This window comes from Oncorhynchus keta, chromosome 10 (genome assembly GCF_023373465.1).
Source record: "Oncorhynchus keta strain PuntledgeMale-10-30-2019 chromosome 10, Oket_V2, whole genome shotgun sequence".
In the NCBI taxonomy this organism is placed as follows: domain Eukaryota; kingdom Metazoa; phylum Chordata; class Actinopteri; order Salmoniformes; family Salmonidae; genus Oncorhynchus; species Oncorhynchus keta.
This window is the reverse complement of record NC_068430.1, coordinates 63444582-63461989: the sequence shown is the minus strand read 5'-3', so window position 1 is coordinate 63461989 and position 17408 is coordinate 63444582. Positions and strand designations below refer to the sequence as shown.

Here is a 17408-nt window from a genome sequence, read left to right as displayed (position 1 = left end):
TGGGGCTCCAGGAATTGTGTGTGTACCTGTTGGGGCTCCAGGAATTGTGTGTGTACCTGTTGGGGCTCCAGGAATTGTGTGTGTGTACCTGTTGGGGCTCCAGGAATTGTGTGTGCGCGTGTACCTGTTGGGGCTCCAGGAATTGTGTGTGCGCGTGTACCTGTTGGGGCTCCAGGAATTGTGTGTGCGCGTGTACCTGTTGGGGCTCCAGGAATTGTGTGTGCGCGTACCTGTTGGGGCTCCAGGAAATGTGTGTGTGCGCTTGCATGCATACCTGTTGGGGCTCCAGGGAATGGTGGGGGTAAGGCTGGTGTCTGGGAACAGGATGCCGTTGTCTTTGATGCGGTCCAGAGCATAGTGCATCTCACACAGGGGCAGGCGGTTCAACTGAAACTGCAGCTCCACCTGGGGCAGAGGGGAACACAGGAGTGGGTCCTCATGGACAGTGTGGCCACGGCCAGAAGTGGTCTTGGTTAGTCGTTGTCAGGTCAGAAGCAGTCAGTGTGGTCACTTATTTAGGTCACTCAATCCAAGTGCTGAGACTAAATAAAGAGCCATTTTAGAGGAGGCTCAGCTGGAAACAATTGGCTCTAAACAACTGCATAACACAATGCTAAAATGGTTGTTACGAATTGAAACTGTTTATCTCCCTCGCTCCTTTTCATGGACAAACAGCCATTTATAAAGGTCCTATGAAATCTGTCTAATGTTTCACAGGTCCACAACAATACTCAAACCATATCAGGAAACCACTTTTGAGTCCTGGAAAAACGTTGAGAAATCTAGATTTGTGTACTTATTACCCTTTAAATTTCAGTGTGCACCTAAGAAGAAGCTGTTGCTTAGATATATTTTTGTAGCGCACGTGACGGTAGAGTTTGCAAAAGAAATAGCCACTGGATATATTTTTGTTAGGTAAGCATAGGCTACTTTGGGTAGTTAACATTTAATTGAGAAGGTTTTTGGGAAAGGCTTTCCCATCTACCTGAATACCTTTCATTAGCATCATCGCTAACGGCTACATACCGAATCATTAATGCATTCTGTTCATGTCTTATGATAAACTTGTACACTTCTGTGATTCCGTGTCCTCCCTCCGCATTGCGGATTTTATACAGCCCTAGTGTAGTTACCCTTTAATTCCCTTGTGCACATAGAAAGAGGCGGTGTTTTTGTAGAGCACACGTGATGGTAGAATTTGCCAAACACATACCTACTGGATTAATGCAAATAATCACGATATTCTTCCAGGTAAGCATAGGCTGCTTTGTGCTAAACTGAGAAGGTTTTTGGGGAAAGCCTTTCCGTCGACCAAAATATTTTTCATTAGCGTCGTCGATTAACAGCTACACAAAGTTCAACAATTGTTTTTATTGTTGAATTCAGTTATATTGTCTAGGTTCCGTGATTCAGTCCCTACATTTGTTCCTTATCTGCGGTCAGTCTGCTTGGCAATCAAGGATATTCGTTGATAACTAGGGAAGGCTAGGTGGCACGTTCTCCCCCTGACAAACTGCTGTTTCATTTCATAATAGCGTGGGTTTCCACAGGGTGGCTAGAGAGCGAGCTTTAATTCCCCCATCGCAACAGGCCCTGTCCTAATCACTTAGCCAGACATGAGCTGCTAACAGGTACAGTAGCCAGCACCAGTAAAGTGTGGAGAATGAGGGATAAAAGGACACCGAAAGAGAAAGATTTCTGAATAAAAATATATTTTTAAACATTGAGGAGAGAGAGAGACACACATTCTAAATGGCAAGAAGACAAGGACAAAGAGCAAAGAGATAGAAAGGCAACCAAACGGCTCGCTCCAAAACACAACGGACAGATTATTTTCCCAGCAACAGGCTTGTTTGGATAATTGCTCATGCCCGGGTCTCGCTTTCCCCCCGCCAACCCATCATTCACACCGGAGAGAAAGATCAGCCTTCAGCCGCCACTGGGCAAAGTAATCTGGATCTCTCGCCGCGCTGGCAGAGTGCAATTTTCCCTGGAGAGCCAGCCTTGCTGTTGACGGCACTAACCTTTGTGAAGTGGTAATCGATACGGGGACCTTTCACCCTGAGAGTTTGCTTTCGCTAAAGCATCAGACGTTGGAGAGGTGGAGAGGTGAAGCTTTCATTAATGATTTCTCAACTCAAAATGGCAGAGGACACAATGGAATGGGAGATTGAAAGGATGGGGTGGTGGGCCTTTAAGAGGTTTAAACCATTCACCCGACTGAGAGAATAATTTCTATGCCATCTCCTCTGTCCGTGGTGACATGGGACATGAACAAGCTTTTCGAGTATGACTCCATGTCAAGGGAGAAGTCCTTGTGACTCAAAAGCATAGACCTCACCCGTGTGATTGTGTGTTGTATTGAACGAAAGGTAACAAACATCCTTCATATTGCAACAAGGCTAGAATGGCACTGACTCCATACTGGACTTTGGATCCGTTCAGCCAATAACCTACCCACAAAAATAAATAGACAAACACCTATTGTGGCAGCTGCCATTTTATAAATCTAAGTTGCAAAATCAAATATATTCTAACCAATCAACTCTTCTGTAGCAACTTGTTGCTATGTCAATCACACAGGGTTATACAACAATTTATTTTGTCCATACCTGCAGTTCCCTATCAGGTATCAAGCCCAGCTCCTCGCAGCAGTCCTTGCATATCCGCAGGAAGATGTAGTCCTTGGTCTTCTCTTCGATGCAGGCCTCGTAGACCCGCTCCTTGACCCCAGGGGGCTGGCTGCACCACTCCTGGCGGGCCAGGGGCAACAGCAAGACAGAGTTCACCTTGGTCATGACAAGACGGCCCGCCAGCGTGTCCTCCGACAGCGTCTCAGTCAGCTTGAAGCGGGCGAAGAGCTGCCCGTTCTGGGCGTACTTGGCGCCACCCGAGATGCCCGTCAGCATGAAGCTGGTGACCAGCTGGAGGTTGACTTTGATGTTGAACCTGGTGGGAGAGGAGAGTTAGCGTCATTAGCCAGAAATGAGGTTAGGAATGGGAGCATTAGCATTGTTCGAAAAGGCTAATGTGACTGACGAAAGGGGAGAGTAGGCCTAAGCGAAGTAAGCCAGAAATGGACATTAGCCTTGTTATCCAGTGCTGAGGCGACTTTGATGTTGGAACTTGGGAGGGGAGAGGGTGGGACAGTAGCAAAGATAGATAGCAATGAAATGGGACTGGAGTTGTCGTGTCGAAAATATGCACCATGTTTAACTGGAATAAGGTGGAATCAATGTAACTGCTTCACTTCTAGAAATTTGACCATTTCACATTATTTAAATGTAAACAGCAGTTGTTGTGATCCGAAGAGGGCCTAACTTAGCCATGTGGTTTACAGGACAAACTTTTTGCCCAGAGGCATTCACATAGACAGCTGTTAGTGGTAGAAACATGTTTGTGTTGGGTAGAAGGATCTTCTGTTTGGCATGAAAATCTACCAATTCATCACTTTCGATTTTAGCAGAGTGGCACGGACTTGGACCATATGTTTCAGCTTCAGGTGTCCTTTAGGTAAGCTCGGGCCCTTAGAGAGCATTGCAGATTGATTGTTGAATAATCATTGTTTTGAGGAGAAAGAGGACACGAGTTGGGCCATGTAGTCATGGGTGGTTCATGGACAGCCAAAATGACTTTCTCAGAGATCAAGATCTCTTATCAAGACAGCAATACTGGGAGAGTATTTGACAGGGACGTTAGACTATATTATAGATACAATATTCATATTATATAGCCTAATATTATTGTGTATTATCAATTATAGTTCATTCATAAAGTATTCAGACCCCTTAACTTTTTCCATTTTGTCATTCTAAAACAGTTTTAATACCCCCCCACAATCTACACACAACACCCAATAATGACAGAGAAAACAGGTTGACAAAAAAAAACATTTTTTTTTTAAAAAATACCTTATTTACATAAGTATTCAGACCCTTTATGAGGCTTGGAAGTTGAGCTCAGGTGCATCCTGTTTCCATTGATCACCCTTGAGATGTTTCTACAACTTGATTGGAGTCCAAAATGTGGTAAATTCAATTGATTGGACATGATTTTGAAAGGCAAACACATCCATCTACATATAATGTCCTGCATATCAGAGCAAAAACCAAGCCATGAGGTCGAAGGAATTATCCGTAAGACAGGATTGTGTCGAGGCACAGATCTGGAGAAGGGTACCAAAAAACTATTCTGCAGCATTGAAGGTCCAAGAACACAGAGGCCTCCATCATTCTTAAATTGAAGAAGTTTGGAACCACCAAGACCCTTCCTAGAGCTGTCCGACTGGCCAATCAGGGGAGAAGGACTTAATCAGGGAGGTGACCAAGAACCCGATCATCATTCTGACAGAGCTCCAGAGTTCCTCTGTGGAAATGGGAGAACCTTCCAGAAGGACAACCATCTCTGCAGCATCCCACCAATCAAGCCTTTATGGTAGAGTGGCCAGGTGGAAGCCTCTCCTCAGTAAAACACACATAACAGCACGCTGGCGTTTCCCAAAAAGGCACCTAAAGGACTCCCAGACCATGAGAAAACAAGATTCTCCGGTCTGATGAAACCAAGATTCAACTCTTTGGCCTGAATGCCAGAGTCACATCTGAAGGAAACCTGGCACCATCCCTACAGTGAAGCATGGTGGCAGCATCATGCCACGGGGATGTTTTTCAGCAGCAGGGACTTGGGAGAGTAGTCGGGATTGAGGGAAAGATGAACAGAGCAAAGTACAGAGAGAACCTGCTCCAGAGCGCTCAGGACCTCAGACTGGGGTGAAAGTTCACCTAACAGGACAATGTCTTAAGCACACAGCCAAGACAACACAGGAGTGGCTCCGGGACAAGTCTCTGAACGTCCTTGAGTGACCCAGCCAGAGCCTGGACTTGGAAGCAGATCAAACCTCTGGAGAGACCTGAAAATAGCTGTGCTCCCCATCCAACCTGACAGAGCTTGAGAGGATCTGCAGAGAAGAATGGAAAAAACTTCCCAAATACAGGTGTGTCAAGCATGTCACGTCATATGAAGGAAGACTTGAGGCTGTAATTTATGCCAAAGGCGCTTCAACAAAGTACTGAATACTTTTGTAAAATGTGATATTTCAGTTTTATTTTTTGTAAATGTGCAAAAAATGTCAAAACGTGTTACGGGCTAGTGTGTATAGATTGAGGGGGGAAACAATTCAATCAATTTTAGAATAAGGCTGTAACGTAAGAAAATGTGGAAAAAGTCAAGAAATTCACAGGTCCTAGATCAGATTCTTCTGATGAACAGATTCCCCTTGAAGAACACCCCACGAAGCCACACTTCCCAAACGCAGATTAAGCCCTGTCCTGGACATAAGAGCCCTTAAACTAGAGAATCTCCATAGAACATGCTTCTTGTCCACGACTCAGCTTAATCTGTTTCCCAGGAAACCGTCCCTCAATGTTAAATTGGAAGATTAAAAGGAACCTATCATTCCACAGCCCCAGGCAAATGACAATAACAGTGATGAGGGGGAACAGTGACGGAGGGGAGGAGGGCAACCCTGGTTACTTCAACTCGGGTGACTAAGCGAAGGCTTGGGGGCCTTTGATTTGGTCTTAAATCAGGGTTGGACTGCTGTGATAACCTGGTCTCCTTCTCACCTTCCACTGAGGAGAGCAGCAGGTGCTGAATTACAGGGGGGTTTTGGGGAGGCGCCTCAGTTTATACACAAGAAATTACTTATATTCTAAAACAAATTTCCTGCTCTGGGGAAATCTCTGGGGATGCCGAGGAGATATGCATTATTAAAAAGGGCTTTAGCTGTGTGCCTGGCCACGTGTTCAGTGCACACACACACACACACACAACCCCTTTCACTGTGGAAGACCGACTCTGACACCTTGTGGTGGGCCAGTCTCCACTCAATCCAGACTGTCCCTCTGTACTGTCTACACTAAAATGTATATTTGCAGGTAGCAAGAGGTGTGACTGACTAAACCTCCAACCCTTCTGAGAAAAGACTCAAAAATCAGTACACACTCCTTACAATTAAAAGACAATCATTTTCAGCAATGGAAGTGCTATTTAAAAAGTGTATTTTTAGCAATACAACCCGTTGTCAGTGCTTGAAGGTTTTCAGAATAGAACAGATTGGAAACAGACTACAACAACAAAGAGGCTCTCACTCACTTGCTGACTTCTTTGTACTGGGCGATCTCCTCGATGTAGAGCAGGTCGTGCAGGCGGGCCTGGTAGTTGTCCCGGGTCAGGGTCTTGTCCAGCACCGACTGGGTGAAGAGCTGGTCGGCCGACAGGGGGATCTGGTAGCGGGCCAGCAGGCTGCGGTCCAGGTCCACCGTCTCGTTGGGGCTGAACTCCACGATGGTCTTGCAGGACGGGTCCCAGCGCTTGGCCGTCATCAGGAGCTGCTGCCTGGCTTGCATTAGGTGCTCCAGGTCTGGAGAGGGGAGGGTTTATTGTGAAAACCACACATTCCAACATTAATATTGACACTTGATCATGAGGGTTATCAGAAAATATTGGCCTGCACTTGAGTGGTTCTGATGGCTCAGTTGGTAAGACCAGGGTTGTGCGTTTGATTCCCGCATGGGCCATATATACATTTTACTCTAAGTCACAGGGGATTTTGGGTAAGGCTAGACAGAATATGCAGGTTTCTTACACAGAGATCTATATAATCCTGATATTGTTATTCCAATCCTATAGAACCTTATCAATAGCTTTCATGCATTTGTCTGTAAACATAATATCTAACAGTGTTATGAATGTTTTGATTCATACAAGTATTACTTTATTTCAAATCCTCTTCCAGTTCAGGAAGAGGAGCTTAGGAAAATTCTGCCCACGCAGATTCCACCTGGCCCAAATCATGGGAAATATTGGCCTGCTACTAAAGCTATGAGCTAACCAAAGGATAAGAAGAACATTGGACATTGCATTTGCACTTCTGAAATAGTGAGTAAAATAAGTCTAAATTCTGTAGTGTCATACCTAAGAAGACTCAAGACTGTAATTGCTGCCAAAGGTGCTTCAACAAAGTACTGGTGTAAAGGGTCTGAATACTTTAAAAAAAACTGTTTTTGCTCTGTCATTATGGGGTATTGTGCGTAGACTGAGCGGGGGAAAGGTGTTTAAGCAATTTTAGAACAAGGCTGTAACGTAACAAACTGGAAAAAGTCAAGGGGTCTGAATACTTTAAGAAGGCACTGTACATGGCTGCCATATCCCACAGGTTGGTGCTACACATTGTGGTGGATAAGGTGAGTTCAGTTACCTCCTATTACATTGCTAAGCACTTTGAGGCCTTATAAGAAATGTCATAAATGCAACCCATTATCAATATAACCCAACTTCTCTTTTAAAGTCATTTTAGTTTTATTTTCTATTAGATGTTAGAAACCTGGACTACTGAGGGAGGGAGGGGGGTGGGAGGTTCTGAGGTTGTATGTCATAACTGAAAACCTTCTATGGAGGCGGCGTCCACCATGATGCGCTGCATCAGCACGGGCTCCGAGCCAAAGTCGAAGACGATGGTCTGGCGGAAGGTGCCGAAGATCTCGGTGCTGAAGCCCACCACCACCGTGTAGACGCAGTGGTCCATGCCGTTGTTGGCCGCCAGCGCCTCCTCGCCCGCCGTCCACTCCTGGCAGCCCTCGGCCGCCGCCTGCAGCCGCTGTGCCCCGGCATCGCCAACAGACACGCCCGTGATGGAGAAGTGGGGTCGGTGGGCGTCGTAGAGCAGGGCGATGCGGTACAGCTTCCTCACAGGCTGGGGGGGAGGGGGAAGAAAGTGTGAGTGGGCAAATAAAAGGCAGATCATTTCCGTGTCATGTGGGTGCTCTTCGGAAACATAGTCAGTCAGTTGGTCGAAGAGTATATCAATGGATATATGAAAACGTTGGCCTGTGAGAGGGAATGTTCAGACGCACAAGTACATGGTCTCCTGTTGTGGTGCTGGGAATGAAAACATTTTAAAATACTACTACAGTCAATGATACAAACTACTCCCACAAACTACTCCCACACACGGCCTCGGCACAATTATTCTGTGATATGAGAAAGTCTTGATAAAGGTCGACATGACCAGACCGCCGGCAAAATCAACATGTAGAGCCTGCCTGTGTGTGGGAGCAGTCTTTATCAAAGCTGCTTATAATGAATGATATGGCCGTGTACGGCCTACGGATAACAGCCAGACGATTTCAAATCAAAATCTACTTGTGAGGTGCTTTTGGAAATATATTTTTTGATTCGAACCCATTGGATGAATCCCAAACAGCACTCTATTCCCTAGTGCACTACATAGGGAATAGTGTGCCGTGTATAAGGAATAGGGTGGTATTTGGGGGTGCTGACATTGAGTGAGACAGAGCCCCTGTTACCTTGCAGAACAGGGAGAAGGTCCAGGAGTGAGCTGATTTCTTGGTGGTGACCGTTACGGAGAGGTTGGAGCTGTGTTCCACACTGACGCCGTCCAAATAGTCACTCAGCTACGGCAGGAACAGAACACAAGACCATCCATGCCAAGTTAAGGAGAGTTTTAACAAAATAAAAGCCAGGCTAAAATGAGGACATAACAGCTTAATAGAATGTACATTTAAAATGGGCAGACAGATGAAAGGGTCAACGAGTCTAAAAAAAACTATATATGCTGAAAGTACAGCACTGCATCTACCACCTGTATCAGCCTCGGGGGCTCTGTTCCAAAACAAGCATCTTTACTTCCTCCCTTTGAAGGATTAATCCCTCATCTGACCACCTGTCAATGTGTGTTAGATCAGTGATTACTTCAAGGGAGGAAGGAAGGAAGCGCTTGTTTTGATGTATTTGAACAAGACCCAAAATGACCAGCTTCTCGGCTTATCGTCCACTAGTTAAATCAGTGATTACTTCCAGTAAGGGGATGTATTTTAATAATATTCTAACAGGGCCATAGATAAGTGACTAGACTAGGGTTAACTCACCACTTTCTCAGGGGAGAGAGAGTTCATCCACTTCTCAATGAGTGCCTCCATGTAGTTCTCGGTGAAGTGCTTGCTCTCCTGCTGCTGCTTGAGGCGGATGAGGCGCGAGGCGTAGCGCTTCTGCCACTCCATCAGCTCCTCCTGGGAGTGGGCCGACGTGCACTGGGCACCGTAGCGACACAGGCCCTGCTCCAGGAACCTGGAGGAGGACAACAGGATATTCAACCAGGTGGCGTCAACTTGTTACATGGTTTTCATTTCTAATAGTGTCTGAGAAACCAACCCAAGGGCCTGAGGCCAAAGGGCCTCACCCTCTGAAGCAAAACTGAAAACCTGTGTCAGTTGCTTAGCTAGGTAACAGTGTTAATGCATGTAAAGCAAACCCATGTTCGCAGCATGGACATAATACTGGTACAATAACAATGGCTTTAAATGAAGGCCACTCAATGTACCTATGTGACTAAGTGATTGCATACAACATGCCAATTCCTTGTTAAACTAGTCTTGTAATATATTATATGAACTATGGTCTTATGCCACTGTTAACACGTAGTCAGCAACACACAATAGCATTACCTTTTACACAGCGTGTACTCCTCACTGCTGGTGACTCCTCTAGGCGGGGGGCGAAACTGCCATCCATCCCGTACTTCTGACCACAAAGACATCGTTGCATCAACAAAACATCCCACCCACAGTACATAACCACCTACATATGGACTGAGTGTCAAGCTTTTGAGACTTGAGTCAAAGTGAAAATGAAATCCAACTTTAAAAGGCTTCGTCTTTCAATATTCCGCAACCAGGCGTTAAATGAGTTTTCCTTTTTGAAGCAAATCGGAGCATTAAGCCCGACTGTGTGTTGAGCACAAGTTGTTAAGTCCAAACATTTACATAAATAAATGCATCCGAATCATTTTTTCGAGTGAGGATGACTTGCTCACCTTCCTCGTTGTCGTCTGTATATTCTGTGGCCATCTCGCTACGAATGGCCTGAGGGTGGAGAGAATGTATTTTATTCATAAGACAATAACATTTCATTGTCTATTCAAACAATTAGTTGACCTCCTGGGGACTGCAACAGGTGAATCATCTGCAGTGTCATTCACTTTTAAATATAATCAATACTCATAGCCCAAAGTCCAACATAAGGCCAGACCACCTCACACAAACACTTACTTCAATTTCTGAGAGAAGCATTTTTAATCTAGTTAAGTCCTTTGTGACGATGCCGTTCTGAGGAAGAGAAGGTACAGGAAATACATTACAACACATACAATATCGGCAAGCATATCCAAAAGGTTTTTTAGACTATATCAAGAGACATGGCACAGTCACTGGTCAATTCAAAATATTATTCCATAAATAAATTCTCTGAATAACACATTAGTTTATCCCAAAACCAAATTTACAGGCGGGCTAAAAAGGGTAAATAAAAGTTCCGCTTCTGATTCCTGCAGTAGCATGGTTGTTTCTCCCTGGTTCCAGCCAACTTGAGAACAATAAACTGATTTCATATCTATGCTTTGTTGTTGCCAGATAAGACACCAGTGTTCAGGCTTCGCGTTTCACAGTTGAATGTTATCTGTTGTTGGGAGTTGAATTAACAGACAGTCTCCTCGTGTGATAGGAAAACTTGTTTCCTGACACCAGAATGCTGTCCATTCATTCAACTACACTTATGTCAAATCACACTGCCAAAACAAAATCATAAAATTGAAACGGTCCGTTTATCTGAAAAGTAATTCATATTTTAGCAATAAAAACAGAGTTACGTCAATTGAGATGTAACACTAATATTGGGCTATTTTCTAGCATTTGCCCTCATGCAAAGACACTGGAGACTAACATGGCAACAAACCCTTAATAGCATATCGATTCAACATGAACAACTCTGTGCTGAGAGAACTTGTTTCATAAAGAAAACCCAGAGGACATTTCCTGGAAAAGTCAAATAAACTAAAATGTTCCAGCTGCTCCCAGAGCTAAATGGCTGTGTTTGTCTCCATAGATCAGTCATAGGAGGGAGGAGGGAGGAGGGAAAAGGAGGTGAAGGGAGAAGAGGAAAAGGCGAAGAGGAGGAAAAGGAGAAAGGCAGAAGGAGAAAGAGGGGGATGTGAAAAAGGAGGAGAAAAAGGGAGTGGGGAAAAATAAGAGGGGGAAATAGGAGGAGGTGATGAACTTAGGATGGTGAAAAAATATGAAGGTGTTGGAGAGGCAGAGTTAACAGTGGAGTAAGGCCGGGAGCCAGTCTTACCAGAGGCTCCCCAAACAGGGACTTGGAGAGGAGGCCGGCCACTTCGTGCAGGCTGCCGTCCAACAGCATGCAGCGCAGGCTGGCCTGAAACGACCCGTCTCCCTTGGCCAGCTCCTCAGCCAGAACTGCAATAAACACACACAGGATGACGGGGAACGTAACTGTGCATGATTGCACCGCACTACATTGCATGGAACGTTTGCTCACTCCCATCACGTCAAACTGCATTCTCTCCACCCAAGTCACATGACATGGGCATAACTGCTGAACTGAAGCAGGCATGGTGTGATAAGGTCCTCCTACACAGGGCTATGACCACCAATGTTATTCTAACTGCTTGTCTTGACATGGGTACAGCAAGCAGGCATGGCATGGAGAAGTCCCACTCATGGACACTCTTACCGACAGTTGTGCCTGCTTTGCGTGATGTATTGTTGTCTCTACATTCTTGCCCTTTGTGCTGTTGTCTGTGCCCAATAAAGTTTGTACCATGTTTTGTGCTGCTACCATGTTGTCATGTTGTGTTGCTACCATGCTGTGTTGTCATGTGTTGCTGCCTTGCCATGTTCTCTTAGTAGGTTTCTCTCTATGTAGTGTTGTGTTGTCTCTTGTCGTGATGTGCGTTTTGTCCTATATTTAAATTTGATTTATTTTTAATCCGAGCACCCGCAGGAAGCCTTTTGATAGAACATCATTGTAAATAAGAATTTGTCTTAGCCGACTTGCCTAGTTAAATAAAAGGTTAAATAAAAAACACAGCTATGAATGCAAATGTTATGCTAACCGCTTGTCTGGTAAATTCTCTAACTTGAGCCTGAACCTTAGCGCTGACATTTACCCAAAACGTTGACACGTTTCTAACCGTAACATTTGTTAAACATATCATCGTGTCTGGAATGATTTTAATAGCAATGAAACTATCTGAGATGACACTAATTGCCAATAAAAACAGAATGTAAGGTCTGTTGAGTAGGACTGTTATACTTATAGACTTGAATAGACTTGAATAGAAGGCATCTTTGCAGCAATGGCTCCGAGCAAATGACATTCAGGGCTACATCCATTTTAAATAGTGTTTTTTTGTTGTTGTTGATAGTTACAGTTGAATCACTTAGGTTGGAGTCATTAAAACTCATTTTTCAACCACTCTACAAATGTCTTGTTAAACTATAGTTTTGGCAAGTCGGTTAGGACATCTACTTTGTGCATGACACAAGTCATTTTTCCAACAATTGTTTACAGACAGATTATTTCACTGTATCACAATTCCAGTGGGTTACAAGTTTGCATACACTAAGTTGACTGTGCCTTTAAACAGCTTGGACAATTCCATAAAATGACGTCATGTCTTTAGAAGCTTCTGATAGGCTAATTGACATCATATGAGTCAATTGGAGGTGTACCTGTGGATGTATTTCAAGGCCTACCTTCAAACTCAGTGCCTATTTGCTTGGTATCATGGGATAATCAAAAGAAACCAGCCAAAACCTCAGAAAAAAAATGTGTAGACCTCCACAAGTCTGGTTCATCCTTGGGAGCAATTTCCAAATGCCTGAAGGTACCATGTTCATCTGTTCAAACAATAATACGCAAGTATAAACACCATGGGACCACGCAGCCATCATACCGCTCAAGAAGGAGACTCATTCTGTCTCCTAGAGATGAACGTACTTTGGTGCGAAAAGTGCAAATCAATCCCAGAACAGCAGCAAAGGACCTTGTGAAGATGCTGGAGGAAACAGGTACAAAAATATCTACATCCATAGTAAAAATGAGTCCTATATAGACACAGCCTGAAAGGCCACTCAGCAAGGAAGAAGCCACTGCTCCAAAACCGACATAAAAGCCAGACTAGTTTGCAACTGCACATGGGGACAAAGATCGTACTTTAGAGAAATGTTCTCTGGTCTGATGAAACAAAAATTGAACTGTTTGACCGTAATGACCATTGTTATGTTTGGAGGAAAAAGGGGGTTGATTGCTAGCCGAAGAACACCATCCCAACCGTGAAGCACGGGGGTGGCAGCGTCATGTTGGGTGGGTGCTTTGCTGCAGGAGGAACTGGTGCACTTCACAAAATAGATGGCATCATGAGGCAGGACAATTATGTGTACATATTGAAGCAACATCTCAAGACATCAGTCAGGAAGTTAAAGCTTGATCGCAAATGGGTCTTCCAAATGGACAATGACTCCAAGCATACTTCCAAAGGTGTGGCAAAATGGCTTGAGGACAACAAAGTCAAGGTATTGGAGTGGCCATCAAAGCCCCGACCTCAATCCCATAGAAAATTTGTGGTCAGAACTGAAAAAGCAGGTGCGAGCAAGGAGGCCTACAAACCTGACTGAGTTACACCAGCTCTGTCAAGAGGAATGGGCCAAAATCCACCCAACTTATTGTTGGAAGCTTGTGGAAGGCTACCTGAAACATTTGACCCAAGTTACACAATTGAAAGGCAATGCTACCAAATGTAATTGAGTGCATGTAAACTTCTGACCCACTGGGAATGTGATGAAAGAAATCAAAGCTGAAATAAATCATTCTCTCTACTATTATTCTGACATTTCACATTCTTATAATAAAGTGGGGATCTTAAATTACCTAAGAGAGGGAATTTACCAGGATTTAAATGTCAGGAATTGTGAAAAACTGAGTTTAAATGTATTTGGCTAACAATGGTCATTACGGTCAAGGTGTATGTAAACATCCGACTTCAACTGTACATATTGGGCTATTATTTGACGATATATCCTATTGTTTTAATAATATTTCAATACAAAATTTTGTACCTGCACCAAAACTCCAGGATTTTGTTTTTCATAGCTTATCTTTATTTATAAAAAATAAATAAATAGGGAGCCAATTTGATTTTAGCACTTTTATTTCCTTAACGGATCAAAATGTGTTCTCATGCTCTCTCTTCAGCTGACAAAGGCTTAGCAATATGTTTGGAACATCGAAACGCAATAAAATCATTGTATTCAAATCACAATACATAGAGAATCAAAATACATATAACTGCACCCAAGTATTGTAATAACATCGTCTCATTAGGTCCCTGGCAATTCCCAGCCCGGATTTTAAAGTAGTCAATGTCATCTTCTTCTATGAGTTTTAAAATAGTGAAAGCCCGCCATGGCGTAGCCCATGCAAAAACAGGCTTTATGGCAAGTGCATCCTCTATCCAACTATAGTTGGTATACGACTGTGTAACCCGGGAGATGGGACTTCAATACAATGGGTCACGTTCTCACTATGATAAGTACTCTACCAACTCACCATGTTTGCAGTCTTCATCTGCTTGATCATAGTTTTTCTGGAGGTAGAAAGAAAACAAGGAAACAGACAAAGTCAAAGCAGCAGAATGACTGTCCTCATAAAGGAGGGTTTAATATGACAGAAGTCCTGACTGAGTCTTAGATAAGTGAGCAGAGTGGATATCTTCGCTACTCAGAGCAGAGTCACTCGCAATATAATTATAGTACTTAAGTAGTCTCTATAATCGTGAGGCTTAAGTAGTGGAGTATAATTTTAGTGCTAGAAGGAGATAACAGCACAGTGCAGTTTGCGGCAGAGAAAGGAGGCGGGACCTTGGTCGTTTTATCTGGTTCTCTGAAAACAAATCGAAGTCAAGATGGGCTTATGACATTTGACTTGAACACACTTATCAGATTCAAACATGTTGGTTAAGTCATAATGTGAAGGAATATGAGCAAAGAGTACTTCTTACTGGCTCGTCTTGCCTTACTTAGATGACTGCTTGTGCAAAACAGGCCACAATTTAGTTTTCCGTGTGAGAGAGAACTGGTGTGAGTGCATTTGTATCAGTTAACTTGTGTGTTATGCGTGCACAAGTGCCATTTTTGTGTGGGTAGAGGTCAGGGGACCATATGCCCACTGAGGGAGTGGGTACAGGTGTGGGCCGAAAGGTGTGCCTCCCGGGTCAGTCTCATGCCTCACCAGCTGTAGCAGGGCGGCTATCCTGTAGAGCAGGGCGCGGCTGCGGAGGGGGGTAACCGTGTCGTTGGGGGCGTTGGATGCGGGGGGTCCAGGGCTGGGAGGGGCCGGGGGGCCGAGGGCCAGCAGCGCATCTGTGCAGTGGCTCACTGCCGCCTCGTACTCCCGCCTGGCTAACGATCCGCTGGCTTCTTCACATGACTTCTCCGCTCTCCTGTCTGCCATGACTCAGGGACAGAATGTCTGGAGAGAGAGGGAGGAGCGATAAAAATGGGGATTAAGTCGCACCTAGACACTAATCGTGGGTCAGTTTAGCATTTTCCCCACTAATGGTAATCGCTGATCTGTACCTAGTGAAAACTTCACCCCGGAGTGAGAGACAGGGGGAGATGGGAGGCAATGCTATTTCTGTGAAGGGTACTTGAGGTAGTGGACTGGTAGGTCTATTTGTAGACACTTGCTTTGACAAGTTGAACTATCTTAGAATCCAACTATTGGTTCATAGACCTATATTCTCCTCACAGAGATAAAACAATAAGTAGTCATGTGTGGCACTACAAACCTAAGTCAGTCCTACTGGCTCCTAAGCTGGGTGTACACTAGGCTGGGGCGGTATATCGTATTTGGAAATAGCCAAGTGGTGTTTTTTCAATACCGTTAAAACTATTTCCTTATTTATACATTTGAATATTTGTAGCTACTTTTTAAGTAAATACCTGCAGTCAACTTGTGGAATACGTTAGGAGATAAAGATCGCATTTTTAATTTAACCCGTCACAATTTTTCATTATGAAGCTTACCAGTAGTCCCCAGTCACATGGTATTTGTTTACAAACACACAAAGAGACCAGAGCCTTGTAAGTCAATCTGTCGTGCAACATGCACCAGGTGATCTAATTACAGTATGGAATTCACAACTAAATGTGAATTCCATACAACTAATATCTTTGAACTATTATGTTAACTGTGCTAAATGCTCTGCAGTTCTGCATTTGGTTTGCTAATTTAGTGGTTAGCTTCTTCCTAAATCATGCTTCTCTTGGTAACAGCAGAGAATCCCCTCCTGGATCAAAAGCCTTGACGTCTAGTATTTGTTTTGTGCAGCAAACCAAGTAGAATTGTTTTTAGTTACTTGTATAAAATATGAGCTGGGGATGTCTGTCCTGCAATATAGTTTAGGTCAGAGACGGTATAAAATGTTAGCAATGCCCTCGTTAGCATTCACTATGGGATTTTACATGGACTTGTTTGTTATTGCTAACCTTTGGATTACAGAGGCTCAGTGGGGTTTGAAAATGTGTGTTCAGTGCCGGTATTACAGAATATCCCGGGATGGCACAAGATCGGTATAAAAGGTATGACAATCTTTAGCTGTCCCAGACAAGTTTGAGATCAGAGACAAAATCCCCATGTCGTTGGCTACTTGGGCCGTGCGGTGGTCACTGACGCTTGTTTAATGTGAGCAGGTCAGAGATGCAATCTGAGGGCTACCCATTCTGTCTTTGAGCAGTTCCATCATCCCAATATTTTCAAACACGTTTGACAAAATCTGCAACGCTCTTGTAATGTGAGATGCGCAACACCAGGTAGCCCAGTGGTTAGAGAGTTGGGCCAGTAACTGAAAGGTTGCCAGATCAAATCCCTCCCCGAGCTGACAAGGTAAAAATCTGTCGCTCTGCCCCTGAACAAGGCAGTTAACCCACTGCTCCTAGGCCGTCATTGTAAATAAGAATGTTCTCAACTGACTTGCCTAGTTAAATAAAGGTTCAATTAAAAAAATGGTGAATAGCAATAGCCAATGAGAAGTAGCCAGTGAGATGACGTTGTTTGGAATCAACCAGAATGTGTAGACTCTCTAGTAGGGGTGATGACTACTAGTATGCATTTAAACTTGCCTTTAACCAAAGTGTCAAATCGTTACAGTTCTGAAGTTCACAATCAGAGATAATCAATTCAAAATGTTGGCTAGATATAGTTCAATTCTTATGGCAAGGGCAAATGTCTGACTGAAAATGTGAGGCTGCTTTGAGCCACAGTTTACAATCCAATCACATTGTTTTTCGCAAAACAGCGTGATATCGAGAATCCTTACGACCAACTGAAGAATCGTGTACAGTGTGGCTCTTGTCTGTGCCACATGGTTTAGGGTGCGCACCACTACGTTGGCAAGACAAAAAGCTACAGTTAAGACTGTTGTTTAACGTGAGGCATGGCGATGTTAGGATTTTGAAAGTGGCGGGTTTAGGGAA

At 44.0% G+C, this 17408-nt stretch overlaps 1 protein-coding gene across 6 annotated transcripts in view; it reads right to left on the bottom strand.

Moving 5' to 3' along the window:
* Window positions 1-17408, bottom strand: part of LOC118389389 (probable helicase with zinc finger domain) — a 74759-nt gene that overhangs the window by 53636 nt on the left and 3715 nt on the right. For 5 of the 6 annotated variants that reach the window (XM_052527502.1, XM_052527500.1, XM_052527505.1 and 2 more), the window contains 12 exons: window positions 15163-15402; window positions 14482-14518; window positions 11203-11327; window positions 10125-10181; window positions 9890-9938; window positions 9522-9597; window positions 8946-9144; window positions 8364-8471; window positions 7444-7750; window positions 6151-6418; window positions 2613-2949; window positions 275-405 (listed from right to left, as the gene is read on the bottom strand). In XM_052527502.1, coding sequence (XP_052383462.1) covers window positions 275-405; window positions 2613-2949; window positions 6151-6418; window positions 7444-7750; window positions 8364-8471; window positions 8946-9144; window positions 9522-9597; window positions 9890-9938; window positions 10125-10181; window positions 11203-11327; window positions 14482-14518; window positions 15163-15384 — 1916 coding nt within the window. In that variant the 5' untranslated portion in view covers window positions 15385-15402. The remainder of the gene's footprint in view (window positions 1-274; window positions 406-2612; window positions 2950-6150; window positions 6419-7443; window positions 7751-8363; window positions 8472-8945; window positions 9145-9521; window positions 9598-9889; window positions 9939-10124; window positions 10182-11202; window positions 11328-14481; window positions 14519-15162; window positions 15403-17408) is intronic. The other variant, XM_052527504.1, reaches the window with a different exon arrangement.